The sequence below is a fragment of the Hemitrygon akajei genome, chromosome 6 (assembly GCF_048418815.1).
Source record: "Hemitrygon akajei chromosome 6, sHemAka1.3, whole genome shotgun sequence".
NCBI lineage: Eukaryota > Metazoa > Chordata > Chondrichthyes > Myliobatiformes > Dasyatidae > Hemitrygon > Hemitrygon akajei.
In genome coordinates this window covers 82190829-82213679 of record NC_133129.1, presented here as the reverse complement: position 1 = coordinate 82213679, position 22851 = coordinate 82190829, and the positions used below count along the sequence as shown (strand labels likewise).

At 42.8% G+C, this 22851-nt stretch overlaps 1 protein-coding gene across 6 annotated transcripts in view; it reads right to left on the bottom strand.

Annotated features, from left to right (window-relative positions):
* The window catches only part of bnc2 (basonuclin zinc finger protein 2), a 459273-nt gene that overhangs the window by 250403 nt on the left and 186019 nt on the right, over nt 1-22851 (bottom strand). For all 6 annotated transcript variants that reach the window (XM_073048679.1, XM_073048680.1, XM_073048681.1 and 3 more), the window contains exons 2-3: nt 21413-21515; nt 5022-5257 (exon numbers count right to left, since the gene is read on the bottom strand). In XM_073048679.1, coding sequence (XP_072904780.1) covers nt 5022-5257; nt 21413-21515 — 339 coding nt within the window. The remainder of the gene's footprint in view (nt 1-5021; nt 5258-21412; nt 21516-22851) is intronic.

Below are 22851 nucleotides of genomic sequence, written 5' to 3'. Positions count from 1 at the left end.
TTCCTAGATCCATCCACACTGCTCTGACTATTAGCTTACTAATGTTTTGGACTTTAAGAGATCCAGGTATGACCCTGGGAAGGCCATTTCTGGTGCAAAGTGGCAACTCAGGACTAAACTTGAATCACAGAAGCATGCTCGACAGCTGTGGCAGGGCTTGAATGCTATCACCTCCTACAAAGCAAAACCAAGCAACATAAATGGTAGTGATAGCTTGCTCTTAGGTTAGCTCCACACACAAAATGTTGGTGGAACGCAGCAGGCCAGGCAGCATCTATAGGGAGAAGCGCTGTCGACATTTCCGGCCAAGACCCTTTGTCAGACTGTAAGTCCTGACGAAAGGTCTCAGCCCGAAACGTCGACAGTGCTTCTCCCTATAAATGCTGCCTGACCTGCTGCGTTCCACCAGCATTTTGTGCGTGTTGCTTGAATTTCCAGCATCTGCAGATTTCCTCGTGTTTGCCTCTTAGGTTAGCTCAATGCCTTTTATGCTCGTTTTGACCAACAGAACACAGGGACACCTTCATGAACCCTCAGAGTCCCCAACAAAACTGTGATCTTAGTCTCTGAGGTCAGTCAAGGTGACAGCATCATTCAGGAGGGTGAATCCACAGAAAGCATCTGGCCTGGTACAGTGCACCTCACTGAGTACTGAAGATCTGTACTAATCAACTGGCTAGAGTGTTTATGGACTTCTTCAACTTCTCACTTCAGCAGTCTGAGATACCCCCCTGCTTCAAACTTGCATTAATCACACAGGTGCCCAAGAAGAAAGTGGTAACCTGCCTCAATGACTATCATCTGTAATTAAATCTCCAGGCCTGTGCGGCGAGCCAAAGAGCATCTGGCTCGGAGGTTTCCACAGCACCATTATTGGTTAATAATTATTTAATGAGATTTAATAATCATTTATATTTCCTTGTTAAGTTTATCTTTATTGGCTCGGGTATTCTGTGTTTCTTGTATTATTTATTTGGATGCCCTATTAGTACTATCACGGGGTCCCTTTTTTGAAATTTTTTGTTTTACAGTGTCGCTCAATTGAGCCACCAATGTTCTGTTAGAATTCTTATGTATAAGCTATGTTTTCTGTCTCTACATGGGAGTCTGTCTTTCCGCCCCACTAGGGTTCCACCATTGCCAGTGACATCATCCAGTAGCACTTACATCATTGTGAGGAAGTGCCTTGAGAGGTTTTTATGAAGCATATCAATTCCTGCTGATGAATGATCTGGATCTCCTCCTATTTGCCAACCATCACAACAGGTCAACAGAAGGCTTCATTTCATTGGCTCTTCACTCACCTCTGCAACACCTGGATAATGAAGATGTTCCTCACAGACACCAGCTCAGCAGGCAACACTATCATCCCCATGAAACGCATCCCCTCAAGACCTGGGTTTTGTTACTTCCCTCAGGCCGTTGTGCGTCTGAACTCCCTGCCGCATCATATTCAAAGTGTCACTGGCTAATCTGTTCCATACCTTACAATATTTAATTTTTGCACTTTAGTTTCAATAGGTTTCAATGGGTACATTTAATGTCAGGGAACTGTATACAATATACATTCTGAAATTCTTTTTCTTCACAAACATCCATGAAAACAGAGGAGTACCCCAAAGAATGAAATACAGTTAAATGTTAGAACCCCCAAATCCCCCCCAGTTACCCCTCCCACAAATAAGCAGCAGCAAAGCAATGACCCCCCCCCTCCCCCCCAGCAAAAAAGCATCGGCACCCTCCACCAAGCATTCAAACGTGCAGCAAAGCATCAATAAAGACACAGACTTGCAGTACCCCAAATACTACTCGTTCACCCAGTAATTCGACATACCACAGACTCTCTCTCTCTCTCTCTCCCTAATAAGGGAAAAAGAGGTGTCCCCGTTTCACAGCGAGACGGGAGACATAACAAAACAACTCATTGATTTATGGTGTTAAAAGTCTGTTGCGTCGCTTTTTCCAAGCTCTGTGCCCAAAGAACTTTTTGCTATTTACATGGGATTTTATCCTTACCTTCATAAGTTATTGTGTGTTATGTGTACTACTGTGCTTTTACATCCTGGCTCGGAGAAACCTTGTCTCATTTCTATATTAATTTTATGATTATATATGTTATGTGCATATATATAATAAAATGACAATAAACTTGACTTACCTCCCTATGCAATTGGATTTCTTCACTTGAAGAGGCCAGTTAATATGGATTTGCAACACCATCTCCTTCACACTCGCCATCAGCACAGGTGCATCACAGGACTGTGCGTTTAGTTCTCTGCTCTATTCCCTTTATACTTATGATTGTGTGGCTAAATACAGATTTAACGCCATATTTAAGTTTACTGATGACCGCACCTTTTTTGACTGAATCAAAGGTGGAATCAAACTGGAATATAGGAGTGAGATTGAAAATCTGGTTGTGTGGTTCTACAATAACTTAATGTCAGCAAAAGTAAAGAGCTAATTATCGACTACTGGAGGAAGGAGCCAGAGATCCATGAGCCAGTCCTCAGTGGAAAACAGAGGTGGAGAGGGTCAGGAGCTTTAAACTCTTTGGTGTTAACATGTCAGAAGATCTGTTCTGAGACCGGCACATAAGTGTCAACACAAAGAAGGTATGACAGCACCTCCACTTCCTTAGAAGTATGAGTAGATTTGGCATGTCGCCAAAAACTTTGACAAACTTCTATAGATGCACAGTGGTGAATATCACAGCCTAGCATGGAAACACCAATGCCCAGGAACAGAAAAGGCTACAAAAGATGGTGGACACAGCCCAATCCATCACAGGCAAACCCCTCCCCATCACTGAGTACATTAACATGAAGCGTTGTCATAAGAAAACAGCATCGATCATCAAAGACCCTCACCATCCGGGTCATGTTCTTTCCTTTCTACTATAATTAGGCAGGAGGTACAGAAACATTAGATCCCACACCACCAGGTCAGAAACAGTTACTACCCTACAACCATCAGGCTTCTGGACCGATATGGTTAACTACAACCACCACTGCTCTGATCTGCTTCCATGACCTACAGACCTATAGATTCACTTTCCACAACTCTTTACAACTTGTGTTATCAGTGTTATTTTTTTATTTGCTGTTTTTCTTCTTCTGCACATTGGTTGATTGTCGGTTTTTATGTATAGTTTGATAGTTTTTTTATATATGTAAAATTATCCACAGTCTTCTATTTATGTATAGTTTTTTTTGTAAATTCTATTGTATTTATTTCTCCTGTAAATGCCTACAAGGAAATGAATCTTAAGATAGTGTATGGTAACAGTGGATAGAAGCTAAAGATGCAATAGCTAACAGGGAAATATGGCTTTGCAATATCTTTGCTGGCATATAAAATGTATTTCTTTATAAGTGTCTTATTTTCCCCTAATTGCATGCTGCTCAACAGTTTGATGAACATTCTTCTCAATTAGTCTCTGAATCTAAATCAAAATCAACACTGCATTTGCAAGGAAAGGAGGAAACTTTTGAAGAACACTCTTAAATGTTAATTGTGAGGATCAGCACTATAAAACTCACATTTAATGTGGAGGGTTTCATTTGAACATCGTCTTGCAACCTCTTTGTTGACCTCATATGAGTAGATTCAGACATTATCTACTTGCATGCAGAAAATTCCTGCACTCAAGAGCAATTCATTGACACTCCACCACCATTAAACTCTTGGTTTGCATTCTGATGAAGACGGACTCCATTTAATGGAGCGGCTTACAATAAGCATGCACTGCTGCTCAAGCTTGTGTTTGAACATCAACAGAAAGTGCAGGTAGACTGTAACAAGGGAAGGAGTACAGAATGTGATGGACACTAACCCTTTTCAAATTGATTTGAATTTGCAAGCCCTACACAAGCTCATAGTTGTGAATCAGTTAAAATTAGTGGATTTTTTTTCTCATATGAGTGACAGCCACCAGAGCCAAGACTCATTGGATAACCTTCATCATTGACAACATGCAATGCAAAACATGGCAGAAGTTAAATCTCCAAACACCCCTCAAAAAGAACATTTATGTGCATGGCAACAGCTCTGGAATTTTTCGGCAAAGCTTGTTCATTTGTTCAGGGGCCAAGGGAAAAGATGAATGAACCTCAAAAAAATAGAAATATGTGATCAATTTAGGAACTGATGTTCTGAAAGCTGAGAGAACATCACATCTGGGTGTAATCACCCTCAGCTCTGACGACTATTGCTGGCCCTTGCAAAAACCATCACAATCTTTAGTTAGATTGGTGTTAGAGAGTTCCTTGGTCTTGTAGAAAACATACCATGTATTTCCCATTAATTAATCTAAACAAAGTGATAGAATGTGCGAGTGGATCAAGATAATGATCATATCCACATACACATCTGCTCACAAACCCTTCAGCCGCAACCTGACACCTTCCTGTTAAGTTAGCCAAGCAAAGAAAGATGTTTTAAGTTTTTTTAAAGTTTCGTCTTTTGGTGTCCAAGCATAACCTTGGCCTGGACAGATTATGAGCAAGTTCCTTGAAATCGTCAGCATACCCAAATACTCCTGCATCAACTGTAACTAGCTCTTATTGAAGATGCAGAGCAGAAATTCTCAATAGAAAAGATCCCTCTGGCCTGCATGCCACCCCAATTGTTTTTGAGGCATGGACAGAGGCCTTTGCAGTTTCTGGACTGGAATATGGTGAACGACAGGTCCTAAACCCAAAAGCACACATGATGAAAAAAATATATTAAAAGAAACCATCGTAATTTGTCAAAATCATAAACAAGTTTTTGATTTTGAAAAGACAAACACGTCTGTAATATATACAATGCTTATTTTGGGAGAACTTTTTAAGTTCTCAGCCTTCAACAAACCCAAGGAGTTGGTAAGAAAAACCTACGATTGGCAAGGTATAGTGTTGCAAGTGTTCCATCTCATTTAACAATACTTGTGGGCAATTGATGATGAGAACCAGGTTAGAAAGACATGCAGATACTCAGCGTAATTCTTTTTCTTTTTCCATATTCCCATTCATTCCTACCTGAAGGATGTAACCACGGACATAGTCTCGAAGAGTCCATCCTAGGCCGTGGAGGATCTGGAGCACTTCCTCTTGCTTGAGAACACTGAAAAGGCGATCGAGGAGGATCTTGAGGCGTACAGGCACAGCCTGAGTCCCGTACAGCATTAGGCTGCTGATGTCAAATACCACGTTCGATTGCACAATCTCCACCTGAGTTGGGTGGTAGAGATGCTGGGTGCTGAGCTTGTCCAGCGCTGGGGAGAAACAGAACAGGTGATCTTAAACAGAACCTTCACACAGGACAGAGTGATATCACTTAGCAAATGTGATCGCTTCAGACAAGGAATCATGCTGAATTGCATAAATTGAGAATGTAGAGCTTTCCTTCAGATAAGGGGAGTGGAGATCTGGATTGCTTCTTCCCAAAAAAAATAAAATTGTTGGTGGAATATGGATAAGAAACTGGCTTAAGGAAAGAAAGCAGGGAGTACTGGTAAGAGGTCATTAGGTCATTTCTAAGACAGGATGATGTTCCTTGGGGGTTTGTGCTGTGCCTACTGGTTTATTTGATACGTATTAATAACTTCCATATCAATATGCAGAACAAAATTTCAAAATGGGCAGACGCAGAGCTTGAGATTGTGATAAGCAATGGGGAAGATAATAAGGGACCGCAAGAAGTGTGCCACAGGGATTACTGTTGGCTCCACTGTTGTTCGTTATCTGCATTTTCAATTTGGATGAGACTGCAGTTGGCATCACTAGAAAGTTTGCGGATGACACCAGACTTGCTGGCACAGTGCCAGTGGACAGTGAAGAAGGTTATCTAAGATCATAACAGGAACTATATCAACTGGCATAATGGGCCAAGTAATTCACATGGAATTTAACTCAAGGCAAAGTGATACTGTCTAGGAAGTTAGAACTTGCAAGACTTACACAGTAAATGGCAGGACCATGGTGGGTATTGTAACATGGAGAGACGAAGGAATACACACACGGTTGCCGTAAATTGGTGGCGCAATTAAATGGGGTGGTGACGGTGGCATTTGGCACATTTCTCTTCATCAGTCAGGACAATGAGTACAGGAATTGGGACATCATGTTACAACTGCACGAAACGCTGGTGATACTACTCCTGCAATATTTTGTGCAGTTCGAGACCAAACAGGTATTGAAAGAATGTCATTTAGCTAGAAAGGATGCAGAAAAGATTCACAAGGATGTTAGTGGGACTGGAAGGCTTGAGTCATAAGGAGAGACTGTAAAGACGAGGGCTTTTTCCCTAGAGTACAAAAACCTGGTAATGACATACAGGTGTATAAAATTATCAAGGGCATAGGTAAGGTGAATGGACACAGTCTTTATCCCAGGGTAAGGAAGTCAAAAGCTAGTGAGCATAGGTTCAACACAAGAAGGGAGAGATTTAAAGGAGACCCGAGGGGCAACCTTTTCACACAGTGGGTGTGAGAACGTGGAACTAGTTGCCAGAGGAAGAGGTTGATGCAGGTACAATTACAACAATAAAAAGGTATTTGACTAGGTACATGGATAGAAAGGGTTTAAAGAGATATGGGCCAAAACACGGGCAAATGGGTTCTCTGCGATAAGCAATTTGGTGGGCATGGGCCAGAATTTAAATCAGGAAAGGCCTGTTTCTGGGCTGTGTAACTCTAAGACACAGCTGGCAGACACAAGGCAGTTGAAATTTAATCTGTACAGAGAAGCATGCAATGAACTTGGCAGAAACGACAAGGAGTGACAACATAAATTAAATGGGATAGCTATAAAGAGTGAGAAACAGGAGGAGCAGGGAATGTACATACTTAAGTTCATGCAAGTGGCAGGATGTAAAAAGAAAGGTTTATAAGATTCTGGAATTCATAAGTAGAAGGACAGAGCACAGGAAGATTACATCAAACATGCATGTTAGATCATAAAAGAGGTATTTCATTGAAGCCTAATCACTATATTGGAAGGTTGTAAAATCCCAGAGAAGGTACAGTTAAGATTTACTAGAATGGTTCCCAAGATGAGAGATTTCAGCTACAAAATTAGATTGAGGAAATGGAATTGAAAGGTTGAGAGAAAATATGAGACATACATAAATGCATGCTTTAGAGAGGAAGCTGTTTCCAATAGCAAACGGTTCAAGGACCAGGGACAAATTTAAATGATGGTCAAATGTCAAAATGAGAATGGTAAAACATTTTATTTTATGCAGAAAGTGGTTATAATTTAAAACACAAGGTCAGTAGGGGTTGTGGAATTATGAAGATATAATTTATGTACCTTGTCATATGATGTGGCCAATCATGGTCTTTCCACAACTATGATTGTTCTCAGCAAATGTTTCTACAGAAGAGGTTTGTTATTGCCTTCTGGGCAACATCTTTACAAGACGGGTGACCCCAGCCCTTATCAATACTCTTCAAAGATTGTCTGCCCAATGTCAGTGGTTGCATAACCAGGACTTGTTATCTGCACCAACTGCTCTTATGACCATCCACCACCTGCTCCATGGCTTCACATGACCCTGATCTGGGGGGGAGGGGGGGAAGGCTAGGCAGGTGCTACATCTTGTCCAAGGATGACCTGCAGGCTGATGGAGGGAAGAAGCTCCTTATACCTCCTTTCGTAGAGACATATCTTCACATCGCCACCCAAGAATATATCAGTGTTTTCTAAAAGGGATTGGATAGATATTTGAGGCAAAATTTACAAAGTACAGGAAAAGTAGTATTGTCCTACTACTAGCAAGCACAGACTCAACAGGCTGAGTGACATCGTTCTGTGGCATAACAATTCCATGATTCAATAGAAAGTAAATGATGCCTTGGGTCAAATAGAGAAACTGTCAACACACACTCATACTCTCTCTCTCACACACACATGCACGGGCAAGTGACAAGCACCTGTCAAAGTGAAGAACTTTCCACATTGATAGCTTTATCACTGTCATTAATGAAGTGAATGAAGGGAATGTATGAACCTAGGAAGAACAGGAAAACTCCACAAAGACAGCAGTGAATCTCAAGATTGAAACCAAATCACTGGAACCATGAGGCAGTGGTACCATCTACTGTATCATAAAGTTGCCCTCAACTGAGAGGTTGTAAAAGCATAAAAAAAAATTGAACATGCCAGGACTTTTTCTTCCTTATCTCCAAGAAGAAAGGGGACAGGAATGACATCAGCAAATAGAGACCCACCTCGTTACTGAATGTAGATTACAAGAACTTGTCCAAAGCCATTGCCAACAGTCTCAAGTCTGCTATTGATCCACCCACACCAAACCTGAACTGTGACTGACAGAAAGATGTCTGACAACTTTGTATTGCTCAGACTTACCATCGCCTACATGCAGGACAGGGAGTGGATGCCTACCCGTTCTACTTGGACCAAGAGAAAGTCTTCAACAGGATGTCACACATATACATTGTGGATATGCTCTCCGAAATGAGCTTTGTAGAGGGAATCTGAGGCTGGATCCGACTGCAGTCGAAATCAATGGGTGGGAAACAGACAGCTTACCCATCAAGTCAGGAGTCAACCAGGGTTGTCTGCTCCCTCATCTTGTTTGTGTCTGAAGCCATTATGAAGAACAAGAGCATAAGGGAGTGACATTGCCAGTCAGTGGAAGAATCCAAGTGAAACTTCCCTCTACATGGACAACATCACCATCTTCTGCTCAGTTCACAGACTGATGAGCATCTACAACCAGTCTGAGTTGGCATCGGGGCAAGAGCTAACCATGCAAAGAACAAGGCCATGCTCTTTGGCAGGTGTCAAGCCTCATTACCTGAGGGTGCTGAGGATGCAGGTTGGAGTGGCCACGGCATGTATTAGGAATTGGCTGGAGTGACTGGGAAGGCAAAACAGAAATTCTGGCTGGAGGGGACGTTCCCTCTCAGTAACTGGGAAGTACCTGGTTTTAGGTGTGAGATACTCTGAGGTTGGATCTACTTGGCACACTCGTGGCCCATTCCCCGCTCCTCCAGCTTGGAAATCACGCAGGGAATCTTCTGATTCATCTGGATACCCAAGATGGAGTGAGCCAGACCAATCAAGTCCCTGGCCAATGGGAGCAAAAATATACCCAATGCTGCCATCATCCTGATGACCACCTTTGTGTGGAGCTGCATTAGGCACATATATACGTAGGCACCAAGTACCACTGTGTGTAAAGCTCTATCTGTCCCTGGTGTTGTGAAGAATGAGTCTGGTCCTGTCACCACACAATGTCACAATCAGCTGGTTGTTGCCGCGCTTCCTGCCCTTTGTGGAAAATATTATTCTAGATCAGTACCATTGAACACAGCTTCATCGGGCTGTGGTCAGCATGGAACATCCTGCAGATACTGCAGGAGAAGGACTCGATGTATACTGTGAGGTGGTTCCCTGCGAACACTATCCAGACCACTTGGAGAAATGCCTCATCACCAGCACTGACCAACAAGCATCAAGATTTCGCTGGGCCCTCCAGTTCAGATACTTCCCATATGCTCAAGACGTCACTCCCACCATGCGCCGTCCCCAAGAGGAACGTAGCAGGGATGAGATGGTCACTCCTCTCTTTCCGGCTACGGGTTTGCAAAGAAGATGTGCAGTAAGTTACAAGAACCTGCATCACAATTCATCCCAAGCAGAGATCCTGTTCTACAGGACATTCCCAAAGGCCCACAGAGAGATGGCTGCTGGAAGATCATCGACTCAATGAAAGACGCCCTTTGATGTGCTCAGAACTTGGTGGTCTCCCGCACATCAAGATGTCCATAGACAACTGCTGGCACATTAAAGGCTGCAGGAGTACACGCTGAAGCTTGATGCAACCGCTGCAAGGGCTGATGGGGAAGGACCACAATATAGGGCTTTTCCAGCGCTGGGCAGAGAGGGACTGAGTTGGGTAAGGAAGTCCCTCAGTTAGTGTAATAGTGTACCATCCCAGGGGCCATATGAGGAGCAAAGGTGCTATTGGTTTTAAAACAAAATGTAATTTAATTCTCAATGCATTATCTACAAATGTAAGAATGAAAAGGTGTTAAATGGTTTAATTTTGTAAATTATCCATCCAATAAAAGACACAATGGAAGAGTTTAAAACTGAGAAGTTTTGATGGGAGAATGTTTTCACTTGATGGCTAATACTAATGGTAGAGCCAAAAAGATTAAGTAATAACTCATAAGGTTCCTGGGAGTTCACATCACGGATGACCTCACCAGGTCCCTTAATATCACCTCCCTGAACATAAAGGCACTGTGGTGCCTCCACTTCCTAAGAAGATTGAGGCAAGTCCAGCTCCCAACACTACCCCCACCCCTGCCCAGCGCCGTTGAGAGCGTCCTGACAAGCTACATCTCCATCTGGTATGGGAGCAGTCGAGCATCAGACCAGAAGTCCCAACAAAGGACTGTGAGAACAGCTGAGATGACACAGGGGTCTCCCTACCATCCATCACGGAAACGTATCAGCAGCACTGTGTACACAGGGCCATTACTATTATTAAGGATCACACAATCCTCTTTGACCTTCTACCATCAGGCAGGAGACTCTAATGCATAAAAACAAGAACAGACAGGATGAGAAACAGTTTCTTCCCCCAGGCCAAGAGGCTTCTGAACTCCCGGCCACATCGTATTCGAAGCGTCACTGGTTAATCTGTTTCATACTTTATAATACTTAATATTAATGCATTTAGTTTGTTACTTATATATGATTATCCTTACTTTCATAAGTTATCGTCTGTTATGTGTACTACTGTGCTTTACACCCTGGTTCGAAGAAACATTATCTCATTTCTATATACATTATATGGTTATATATGTTATATACATGTATGTAGTTAAATGACAATAAACTTCACTTGACTTGACTTGATAAAGCCATGAAGGAAGTCAAGAGAAACTTTTTAACACAGAGCACGATCAGAGCATGGAGATTGCAACCACAGAGAGCAGTTGAGGTGAAGGAGTGGCTGGATTTAAGCTGGATAAGCAAGTAGGCTGGATGTTGATGGGGTGAGGAGATAACCAGTCATAGACCAGGTGCATTGTCTTGTCAGTTCCTGCACTGAAGTGTCTTGTTGAATCCATGATCTCTCACTTCAGTCGTTAAGTAAATACGTTGTGAAAGTGTGCTTTAATATATCTCCAGTTAGGAGCTGAGATAGATAAAGGAAAAGCAAGCTATACAGAGGCATAGTTCTGATGCATGCATTGAGAGTACTCTCTTACAACAACTTATTGAAGATGACTTTGCATGTCAAAGTTAAAGGACTTCTGAAACAGTCAGAGATTATAGCAGGACCATAAACAGTGACAGGACACAAGCAACTGTGAGAGGACAGGCCTGAAAAGACAGAGCATTCCCTCTCACCCGCACATCTTTACAGAGTCAGGCCTCCTCCAAATAGATCTCCTGCAGGACATCTGCACACACTGAGGAACACTTCATCAGTATCACTCAGCAGCCATAAGGGAAGCCTCAAATTCTACAGCAGCACCACACAGGGCTCAGACGCTGGCTGAAACAACGTGCAACAAAATGCAAGCTTTCCCAATATCACCGGTGGAAAAATATTTCTTTTACTCAGCACAAATATAATTCTATTTCAGATATTCTAAATTGTAATTTGCCAGAACTTTGGAAAATATGTTTGCAGTCATTCAAATGACTGTATGAATTTCACTGAATAAAATCTCTTTGATAAGACATTAAATACCCAATCTTTGCTTTTGAAAAAATGTACTGTTTGATATCTGTGCGCTCATTTATTGGGAAGTATATTTTAATCTAATCTTATTTCTTTTTTTTCTTGACTAAGATAATCCCACAAAATATGAATTTGAAAATGAGTAATTCTCCATTAATAAAGCACTATCTATGCCAACTGGCGTATTTAAATATTCTTTGATTTTGCAAAGTACATTCATCAATTAACACAATTACAAAAATAAGGAAATTACCCCAATTAGCTTCAAGCAATACAGAGAGATTGAAAACGATTGAGCTGCCTGCCTGTGTGTGATAATCATTTTATCTTCACCACAGAGAGATAACTTACGAACTTGCACACAGCATCCATTCATATATGCAGAATAAATTAAAATTGCACAGAAAGGGAACTTTTATCACATTTCCTATTATCTTATTCTAAGCGACACTTCAGCTAAGAGCACGAATTCATAGCCAGGGGCAAGGTACTGCTTGACACTCCAAGCAACTTTTGCTCCAAACTTTGAACTGAATCCCGCTTTATAGAGTGGCCTTTTTATTTAATAACTATCACATTTCTGCTCTCTCCTGTGCTGCGCTCTCTGAGGCAGTCATGCAACAGTCAGCACCAGGAGATAATAACATCTTCAGATAAAAGTAGCGGCATTAATGTAATTGTCAGATCATCTCTCTTGCAAATCTTTTGGAGTTCTGACCGCAGATATGACACCTGTTTTTGTCTCCTCTGATCCTGCAGCAGACTTTCCACTGAGGGGTTGCCTGATGCACATCCTGCCAGATACCAGAACAATAAAGATGAAGAAATTCTTGTCAGAGAGGCTGCCAAATTCTACAGGAAAGCTATTTATGTAAGCTCTCTCTCTTTAAGTATCTTTTATTAACCCATCTCCCCCATCCCCCAGTTTCTCCATCTCCCCCTTCCATCTTTCTTTCTTCCGCCTTTCCTTTACCCATCTCTCATTCACTTTAGCTCTCTCACTCTCTTCTCTTTTCTGCATTTTTCTCCCCTTACCCTTCTCTCTCACTTGCCGATTCCTCCTTTTTCTCTCTATCCTTCTAACTGTCTATTCCCTTTCTCCACATCTCCTAGCTTTCACTCTCTTGTCATCCACCCTCCCCTGCTTCTCTTTCACCAACACTACCCCCCTCATTTCCTCGTCTCCCTCCCTCATATCCTTCCCTGTCACTCGTTCCCATAGCTCTGACTTCCTCTTTCTCATTTATCTCTCCCCTTTTTCTTTCCACTTTCTCTCTTCCTCAGCTTTGTCTTCTCCACCAACCTACTCACATCTCAGTTATCTACTTCCTTCCTTCATTCCAATCCCTTTTCCTCTCTCTCTCACTCACTTTCTCTTGTCTCTTGCTCTTCTTCCTTCCAGTTTTTTTTCCTTTCTCCCCTCTCTCTCCTTCAGAGTCATATAGCATTCAGTCAATGAGCCCTTTGGCCCAACCAGTACGACCAATGCCCACCTGAGTTAGTCACATTTTCCTGCCCTCTGAACCCTTTCTGTCCATGTACTTGTTCAAGTGTCTTTTAAATGTTCTTAATGTACCTGCCACAACGACCTCCTTCGACAGCTCATAATAAGATTCTGTAGATACTGGAAATCAAGAGCAACACAACCAGACACACAAATGCTACAGGAACTCAGCAGGTTAAGCTGTATCTCTGGAGGGGAGAGAGCAGTCAACATGTCTCAACCAAATCACTAATTTCCCTCCATACTGTAGATGCTGCCTGACCTGCTGAGTTTCTCCAGCATTTTGTTTCTGTCCCCCTGACAGCTCATTCCATATCAGACCACCTTCTGGCTGAAAAGGTTGCTCTAGGGTTCCGATTAAATCTCTATGCTTCCCTTCCAATCTCTCTCTCTCTCTTTCCCTTTCCCCCATACCTTCTCTCCACCCCTCTCCTGCTCTCTGACCATTCAGCCCTTTGCGTCATGTCCGACATTCCCTAAGAATAAGGCTGACCTTTCTTCTCAGTGCACTTTCTACACTGTCCCTCAATTCCCCGAATATCTAAAAATCCATCAGTGTCTATCTTGAATACATAGCATGACTGAGACTCTTCAGCTCTCCTCGCAGGAGAATTCCCAAAGACTCTCTAGTCCCTAAGTAAACATTTTCCCTCCCATCACAGCCCTATATGACAGCTTCTTATTTTGACACTTTTTTTTTTAAAAAAGTCCAGCCATCTGTCAGATAGAAACATTTTCATTACATCAGCCCCATCAAATACTACCATAGATTTAAAGACATCTTTTCTGGAGCTTGTTTTTGAGCACAATATTAATACCGAAAGCTTAAAAGTTATTATCTCCTGTGATCAGAATCCAAAAGCAATTGTAATGCTGCCCTGGTGAGATCACCAATATCAATGCAAGACAGGAGTCAATCCTGAATTCTGTGCAATAAAAAAACAGATAATTACTATATATTTACTGAATGAACTGGGAATATTTTCAGAAAGCAGTTTTTCATCCTGTCCATTTGTGGGATAGGAACTTTATTCCACAGTTTTTTGTCACAAACTTTTTAAATTTCTTGAAATTGAAAAGAAAAACAGCATGACACAAGCAGGCACACGTTCAATGGAGCAGAATGCCATTTGCTACAGAATCAGCCTAATTGCATTTCATCAATTTCATGAAGTGCAATGAATGGAGAGTTGTGCACAATGGAACATTTTCACTGGTTGATCTTTCAGAACTACACACTAAAAATGACTAATAAATACAGAAACATACAGATATTTTAACTACTAGGGAGTCAGAGACTTTGGAAGATGTACTGGAAAGAATTGAACTAGCCATGTTCTTACTGATTGGCAAAGCAAGCTTCAGGAGCAAGCAACCCAGCACTGTTCTTTCTTCTTTCCCTTTTGCTCTTGTGAAAAGGTATAGTCACGCTTCTATCGGGGAAATTTAAAGTCAGCAACTTTTAGATCATGGACAAGGTTGAATGGACATGCTATGAAACAAAATATTTGTGATGACAAAATAAAGCACCATGATTAATATAGAAATCTTTACCACAGGCAGTCTTGTATGTAATCAGAGCTATTATGAAGTCAAGAATCTAAACAAGGTCAGGAACAGAAAGAAACACACAAAAAGCTGGAGGACCTCAGCAGGTCAGGCAGCATCTATGGAGAAAGGTAAAAAGTCAATGCTTCAGCTCAGGACCCTTAACCAGGAGTCAGCAGGAACAGATTTTATTTTTCAGCAGCTCAGGTGAGAGGAGTGTTTAGTGGTGTCAGAGCCCTGTGGAAGTTGGGAGAGAGGATAAGGGGAGCAGATTTGGGCAAGGCCAGTTATTTTGGACTATGTAGGCACTTACTGTGTTGGCGGCAGAGGCCTCACCGCAGCTGCAAATAAAAGAAGAGTAGGCCCAAGCAAAGCAACCATTGTTTGAGTGTGTCAGTGATAGAGTATGAAGGCTTTGGCTCAACAGGCGGAGGCACAGTTGAGAAGAGGTGAGCCTTTTTCTTTTTTGGTATAGGACAGTCAGGATGGAATGCTACTCCTGTCAGATGTAGGAATTTGGGATACCTAACAGCTTTCCTGATGACTACATCTGCAGGAAGTGCACCCAACTTCAGCTCCTGACTGACCAGGTCGAGGAGTTGGAGCTGCAGTGGAAGTACTCAGGGTCATTCAGGAGGTTAAAGATATTATGGTTGAGACTTATGAAGAGGTGGTCAAACCCAGAGTACAGGCTTTGGACAGTAGATGTGTGACCACCAGGAGAGGTATTGGGATTAATAGTCAGTGCAGGGGTCCACTGTGGCCATTCCCCTTTGGGTACTGCTGGGGGATGACCCACTGGGGTACGGCAGCAGCAGCCAGGATGGTGGCTGGCTCTGAGGCTTAACAAGGAAGGGTAAAGTCAAGCAATGAGGTAGCGATAGGGGACGCAATAGTTAGGGGGGACAGAAATTAGATTCTGTGGCCGCTGAAGAGACACAAGAATGGTGTGTTGCCTCCCAGGTGCTAGGGTCCAGGATGCATCGGAGCACCTGCAGGATATTCTCAAGGTGAACCAATGACGTAGGTAGTACGTATAAAGAGTTAGGAAAGAGGCTGAAGAGAAGGACCTCCAAGGTTGTAATCTCTGGATTACTCCCTGTGCCATGGGCTAGTGCAGGTAGAAATGGGGCGATAGCACGGATGAATGAGAGGCTGCTGAGATGGTGTAGGGGACTGGGTTTCAAGGTTCTGGATCATTGGAACCTTTAATGGGAAAGGGGTGACCTTACAAGAGGGATGGGTTGCACCTGAACCAGGGGCCAATATCCTGGCCGGGAGGTTTGCTGCTGCTGCTACTCGGGAGAGTTTAAACAAGTTCTGCAGGGGGCTGGGAACTGGAGCTACGGCTCAGTAAGGGAAGGATCAGACCAGTAGATGTCATAAAAAGTACTGGAAGGCAAAATCAAATGACAGAGTACTATGTGTAAGGGTGATGAACTTAGAGCTTGGATCAGTACATGGAACAATGATGCTGTAGCCATTACTGAAACTTGGCTAAGAAGGGGGCAGGAATGGGTGATTAATGTACCAGGGTTTCAAAGTTTTGGAAAAGATAGTGGAGGAGGTAAAAGAGAGGGTGGAGTTGTGCTACTAATCAGGGCAGATATCACAGCTGCACTCAGACGAGACATAATGGAGGAGTCAGGCACTGAGTCCATTTGGGTGGAACTCAGGAATAGGAAGGGTGCAACCACACTGATGGGACTGTACTACAGACCCCTTAATAGCCACACAGACACTGAGGAACAGAATTGTAATCAGATTAAGAAGATATGTAAAAATGATAGGATTGTTTTTAACTTCCCTAATATAAACTGGGACCTTCTTAGTGTAAGGGGTTTAGATGGGGCAGAATTTTGTTAAGTGTATCTAGGAAGGTTTCTTAAATCAGTATGTAGATGGTCCAGTGAAAGGAGGGGCCGTACTGGACCTGGTGTTGGGTAATGAGCCTGACCAGGTGACTGAGCTTTCAGCGGGTGAACGGTGACCACAACCTTTCAGGATAGCTATAGATAAGGATAGGTATGGTCATTGTGGGAGAGCTTTAAATTGGAGTAGGGCAAACTATGAAGGCATTAGGCAGGCACTAAGAAGGGTTAATTGGGAACACCTTTTCTCTGGCAAGTTCACGTAGACATGTGGAGGGTGTTTAAAGATCAATTGCACAAAGTACAGGAAAGTTATGTTCCAGTTAGAAGGAAGGACGGGGATGGAAAGATAACAGAACCATGGATGTCCAGAGAAGTGATGAATTTAGTCAAGAAGAAAAAGGAAAACTATATAAAGCTTCAGAAATCAGAATCAAGCAAAGCATGAAGAGTATAAAGAGCCAAGGAAAGAACTAAAGAAGGGAATTAGGAAAGCCAGGAGGGGCCATGAAAAGTCCTTGGCAAGGAGGATTAAGGTGAATCCTAGGGCATTCTATACATACCTCAAGAGTAAGAGAATAGCTAGGGAGAGGGAAGGACCACCCAAGGATAATGGGAGAACACCTACTTGGATGCAGAGAACATGAGAAATGTACTTAATGAGTACTTTGCTTCAGTATTTACCAACCAAGGAAAAGGTTATGGAGGATCAGAAGATCAGTGCTGAGTGTATAAATACATTAAGGCATTTAAGGGTTAAGGAGGAGGAAGTGTTGGGCCTACTAATGAGTATTAAGGTGGATAAATCCCAAGGATCTGGTGGGATTTACCCCAGGTTATTGAAGGAGGCAAGAGACCAGACTGCTTGGCTCTTGACTGGTATCTTTGTGTCCTTTCTAGCCACAGGCAAGGTCCCAGAGGACTACAAGTGGATAATGTTGTACCTCTGTTTAAGAAGGGAACAATTAACAGTCCTGGCAAGTATAGACTGGTGAGTCTCACCTCAGCTGTAGGGAAAGTGCCAGAGAAAATGATTAGGGATAGGATATATGAGCATTTAGAAACCCATAGCCAAATTAGGGAGAGCCAGCATGGTTCTGTGCGTGACAGGTCGTGCCTTACCATCTTGATTGACAAGGTGGCGAGAGAGATTGATGAGGGTAGGGTAGTGGATGTTGTCCACATGGATTTTATTAAGACATTTGACCAGTTCTCATGGGAGGCTAATCCAGAAGATTAAGATGCATGGGATGCTCGCTGAATTGACTGATGGATTCAGAACTGGCTTGCGCATTGAAGACAAAGGGTGGTGGTTGAAGGGACTTATTCGAGCTGGAGGTCTGTAATTAGTGACGTTCCACAGAGATCTGTGCTAGGACTCTGCTGTTTGCGATGTATATAAATGACCTGGATGAAAATGTTAGTCAAATTTGCAGATGATACCAAAATTGGTGAAGTTGTGGATAGTGTAGGCAAAGAATACAGCACAATATAGACCAGTTGCAGATTTGGGCTGAGAAAAGGCAGATGGAGTTTAACCCAGATAAATGTGAGGTGTTGCACCTCAGTAGGGCAAATACAAGGAGTCAGTACACTGTTATGGGCAAAGTCCTTAACAGTGTTGCTGAGCAGAGATCTTGGTGTCCAAGTTCATAGCTCCTTGAAAGTAGCTACACAAGTTGATAAGGTGGCTAGGGCGGCTTACGGAATGCTTGCTTTTATTAGTCCTGGCATTGAGTTCAAAATTCAAGGGGTTGTGTTGCAACTTTATAAAACTCTGGTTAAGCCGCATCTGGAATATTGCATACAGTTCTGGTCTCCTCACTATAGGAAGGATATTGAGGCTTTGGAGTGGTTGCAGAAGAGGTTTACTAGGATGCTGCCTGGTTTAGAGGGCATGTGCTATCATGAGAGGCTGGGTAAACTTGGGTTGTTTTTTCTGGAGTGCCGGAGGCTGAGGGGCAATTTGATAGTGGTTTACAAGATTATGAGAGGCATTGATGGAGTGGACAGAGTATCTGTTTCCCAGGGTTGAGATGTCTTATACCAGAGGACGTGCATTGAAAGTGAGAGGGGGTAGGTTCAAGAGGGATATGAAAGGTAAAATTTTACTCAATCATGGATGCCTGGAATGCTCTGCCTGGTATAGGGATAGAGATGAATCCATTAGAGGCTTTTAACATTTGGATAGGCACATGGATGTAAGGAAAGTGGAGGGATATGGGCATGGTGAAGGTAGGAAGGATTAGTGTTTGGGTGCTTTTGATTTGCTTTTTAGTTGGTTTTCACAATATTGTGGGCTGAATGGCCTGCTCTTGTGCTGTACTCTTCTAAGTTCTATGTTCTAGAATGAAAGCTTCCAATCACAGACAGCAATTGACTCCAGCTGTTACTTCAGGAAATTAATAAGGCCATATAAACCATATAACAATTACAGCACGAAAACAGGCCATCTCGGCCCCTCTCGTCCATGCCGACGCTTACTCTCACCTCGTCCCACTGGCCCGCACTCAGCCCATAACCCTCCATTCCTTTCCTGTCCATATACCTATCCAATTTTACTTTAAATGACAATACCGAACCTGCCTCTACCACTTCTACTGGAAGTTCGTTCCACACAGCTACCACTCTCTGAGTAAAAAAATTCCCCTTCGTGTTACCCTTAAACTTTTGCCCCCTAAGTCTCAAATCATGTCCTCTTGTTTGAATCTCCCCTACTCTCAATGGAATAAGCCTATCCATGTCAACTCTATCTATCCCCCTCATAATTTTAAATACCTCTATCAAGTCCCCCCTCAACCTTCTACGCTCCAAAGAATAAAGACCTAACTTGTTCAACCTTTCCCTGTAGCTTAGGTGCTGAAACCCAGGTAACATTCTAGTAAATCTTCTCTGTACTCTCTCTATTTTGTTGATATCTTTCCTACAATTCGGTGACCAGAACTGTACACAATACTCCAAATTTGTCCTTACCAATGCCTTGTACAATTTTAACATTACATCCCAACTCCTATACTCAATGCTCTGATTTATAAAGGCCAGCACACCAAAAGCTTTCTTCATCACCCTATCCACATGAGATTCCACCTTCAGGGAACTATGCAGCTACAGTACAAAAACTCTGACCAGTTCAGCCACAGCTTGTTAACACCTACTTTGTGCCCACTGCAATTTGAAAAAAATATTTACGCTTCTCACATTTTATGCAAAAATCAATTTAATTCTTCAATGTAGAGGACAGAATCTGGAGCAAATAGAAGAACCCGCTAGAGAATTCAGCGGGTCATTCACTCTCTGTGGAGGCAAAGAGATGGCCAATGATTCAGGCTGAGACCCTGCATCAGGACAAAGAAGTTGGCGGAAGGTGGGGACAATGATGTGTTGCATCATGATGTGATGGAGGCTCCTGGGGTGGTAGGTGAGAACAAGTGGAACTCTATCCCTGTTAATGCGTTGGGAATAGAGGGAGAGTGCGGATGTCGGGGAAATGGAGGAGATGCAGGTGAGGGCAGCATCAATGGTGGAGGAAGGAATCGTGTTCTTTGAAGAAGGAGGATATCTCTGATGTCCTGGAAAGGAAAGTATCCTCCAAGGGACAGATGCAGTGGAGACCAAGGAAGTGAGAAAAGGGAATAACACTTTTACAGGGGACAGGCTGGGAAGAGATATAGCCAAGGTAACCATGGGAATCAGTAGGTTTATAAAAGATGTCCGGAGATTGAGGCAGAGAGATCGAGAAAAAATTTGGAAATGTCAGAAATGAGGAGAAATGTCAGAAATGGCCCAAGTGAATTTAAGGGCAGACTGGAAGCTGGAGGCAAAGTTGATGAAATTGATAGCTCAGCATGGGTGCAGGAAGCAGCACCAATGCAGTCATCAATAAGGCACAGAAAGAGTTGGGAAGTATTACCAGGGAAGGCTTGGACTGTTCTACAGAGCCAATGAAAAGGCAGGTATAGCCAGGGCCCATGTGATGCCAATGGCTACCCCTTGAGTTTGGAGAAAGTGGAAAGAGCCAAAGGAGAAATTGTTGAGGGTAAAGACCAGTTCTGCCAGACAGAGGAGAGTGGCGATGGAGGGGAACTGGTTGGGTCATTTGTTCAGAAAGAAGTGGCCTTCTTGATGGGGAGTATAACTGTATAGGGGCTGGATACTCATGATGAAAACGAGGCGGACAGGGCCAGGGAATTGAAAGTTGTTGAGGAGATTGAAAGCATGTGAACTATCATGGATGCATGTGGGAAGGGACTGAACCAAGGAGACAAAATGGAGTCAAGGTACGTGGACACAAGTTCAGTGGGGCAGGAGCAAGCCAATGGACAGTCAGGTTTGTAGATCTTGTAGGAGGTAATCCTGCTCTATGGCTCTTTTCACAGAGACTGGGAATCCTTTTTCTTTCCTCTCTGTACATTACCATTGACTCTGCTTCGCCCACCCTTTCAGGCAGAAGGTTCTAGATAACCATGTAGCAAAATAATCATTGCAATGAAGAACAGTCTAAGTTGTGTTAGACCCCTGGAATTGTTCCTGTATTCACAATTCCTGACACAGAGGTGATGGCTGAGTCCAGCGAGGCTGTCCTCCTGCAAGACTGGTCATAGAACAGTTGAAGTGAAGAACAGAGATGCCTGGGTAAATACGTGATGGTGAGACTGTGCTGGCACAGGGCGAGAGAAGCCTTGAATGGAGCATTTTGGAATGACTGGTCTACTTGTGAGATATTTTCATGCCATCACTCAATACGTCTGGTGTAAGTAGGCTGCTGCAGACTCACCGTGGGCCACCCAACCATGTTTGCACTGGTCACAGGTCCGCAGATTGATCTTCCCTGGCTGAAAGCATTCACATGTGCAATTTACCAGTGTGCAGCGGATGGCCTATAGGAGGAAAGGAGAAAGGACATGATCAGTTCAGTCACTTTCTATAATGCTCTTTCTATCTGAGATCGCCCTTTTTCTTAAATTCTACTGTTCCCGCTGATTCATTGCTTCCAGTGGGATTAATACAGTTATAGAGCAACCCTAAGTACATTTCCTAAAGGTTAAACCACTTCCTGTCCAAACTTGCCGACAGATCATCTTGCTTCCGTCCCTCAGTCTGTTCACTTGATAGTAAGGAACAACGGCACTTTCAGCAAATGAACTTATAAATCTTAGTTCTAATCAAGAATAATTAATTCTGGCACAAGGCCAAACTTAAAATATTTTTTTATTAATAAAGGGGCAAAAGGGGCAGGCCACTCAAAGCCTTGAACCACATTGCCAGTCACTGTGTACTTGATCTCCATAGGCCCACTCAGTAATCTTTGATTAGTCAGCAACTGAACATGTATAGCACCTTAGGGACGTAGGATCTTCTGAGTGAAGAACTCCTCCAGAGTTCTTTACATCGTCCTATGTCCAGTAGATTAGCTTCCCACCTGGCTTTTATCATCATCAATCCTGGATAAATGCATCAGGCCCCTCATCTACACCATTTATGAAAATTGTAAATAGCTGAGACCCCAGCACTGATCCCTGAGGCACTGGTTATAGTCAGCCAGCCTGAAAACGATCCACATATTCTTATTCTGTTCATTAGTGCTACAGCTCACATAGATTAACACTGGAATCAGTTCACTTCCTGATCAGTTGTCTGGTCCCATGTGAGCAAACTTTACAAGATACTACAAGGAAAGGAGAGAAACAGAGGTCTTGGAGATCTCATTTCCCCCGTTTCTGATCATATTCAAAATACAGTAACTCGCACAGTGGCAAATATGTCAATTATATTTCAGCACTGTACAACAGTAACTCTCAAAGCACCTTATAGGTTAGATTCTGGTTAAAATCTGGCAGGCAGAGCACATCTGTAGCCAGTCTTGAGTTATTACAGTCCATCAAACCAGTGCTCTAGGCGGTCACTGTGAACAGCGCAGAGCTGAAATTTCTTGTAGACTTTCTATTCTCCCACTTGTACAGTGCACCCTAATCTGTCAAAAATTATTTTGGTTATCAACTGATAAGAAATCTGAACCATAATCAGACTGCAGTTGTCTCGGGCAGTGACAATACCCAGATCACTACAGGGCTCTGTACAATGTAAAGCAGAGAGTTGTTCAGATTCCAGAAATTAAACAGGAATGTTAAATGCCATTCCCCAATTTAATATTCCTTAAAAATCAACTGAAAATAGGAAGCTTATGATAAATCTGTTAAAAGTGAAGGTTCAAAA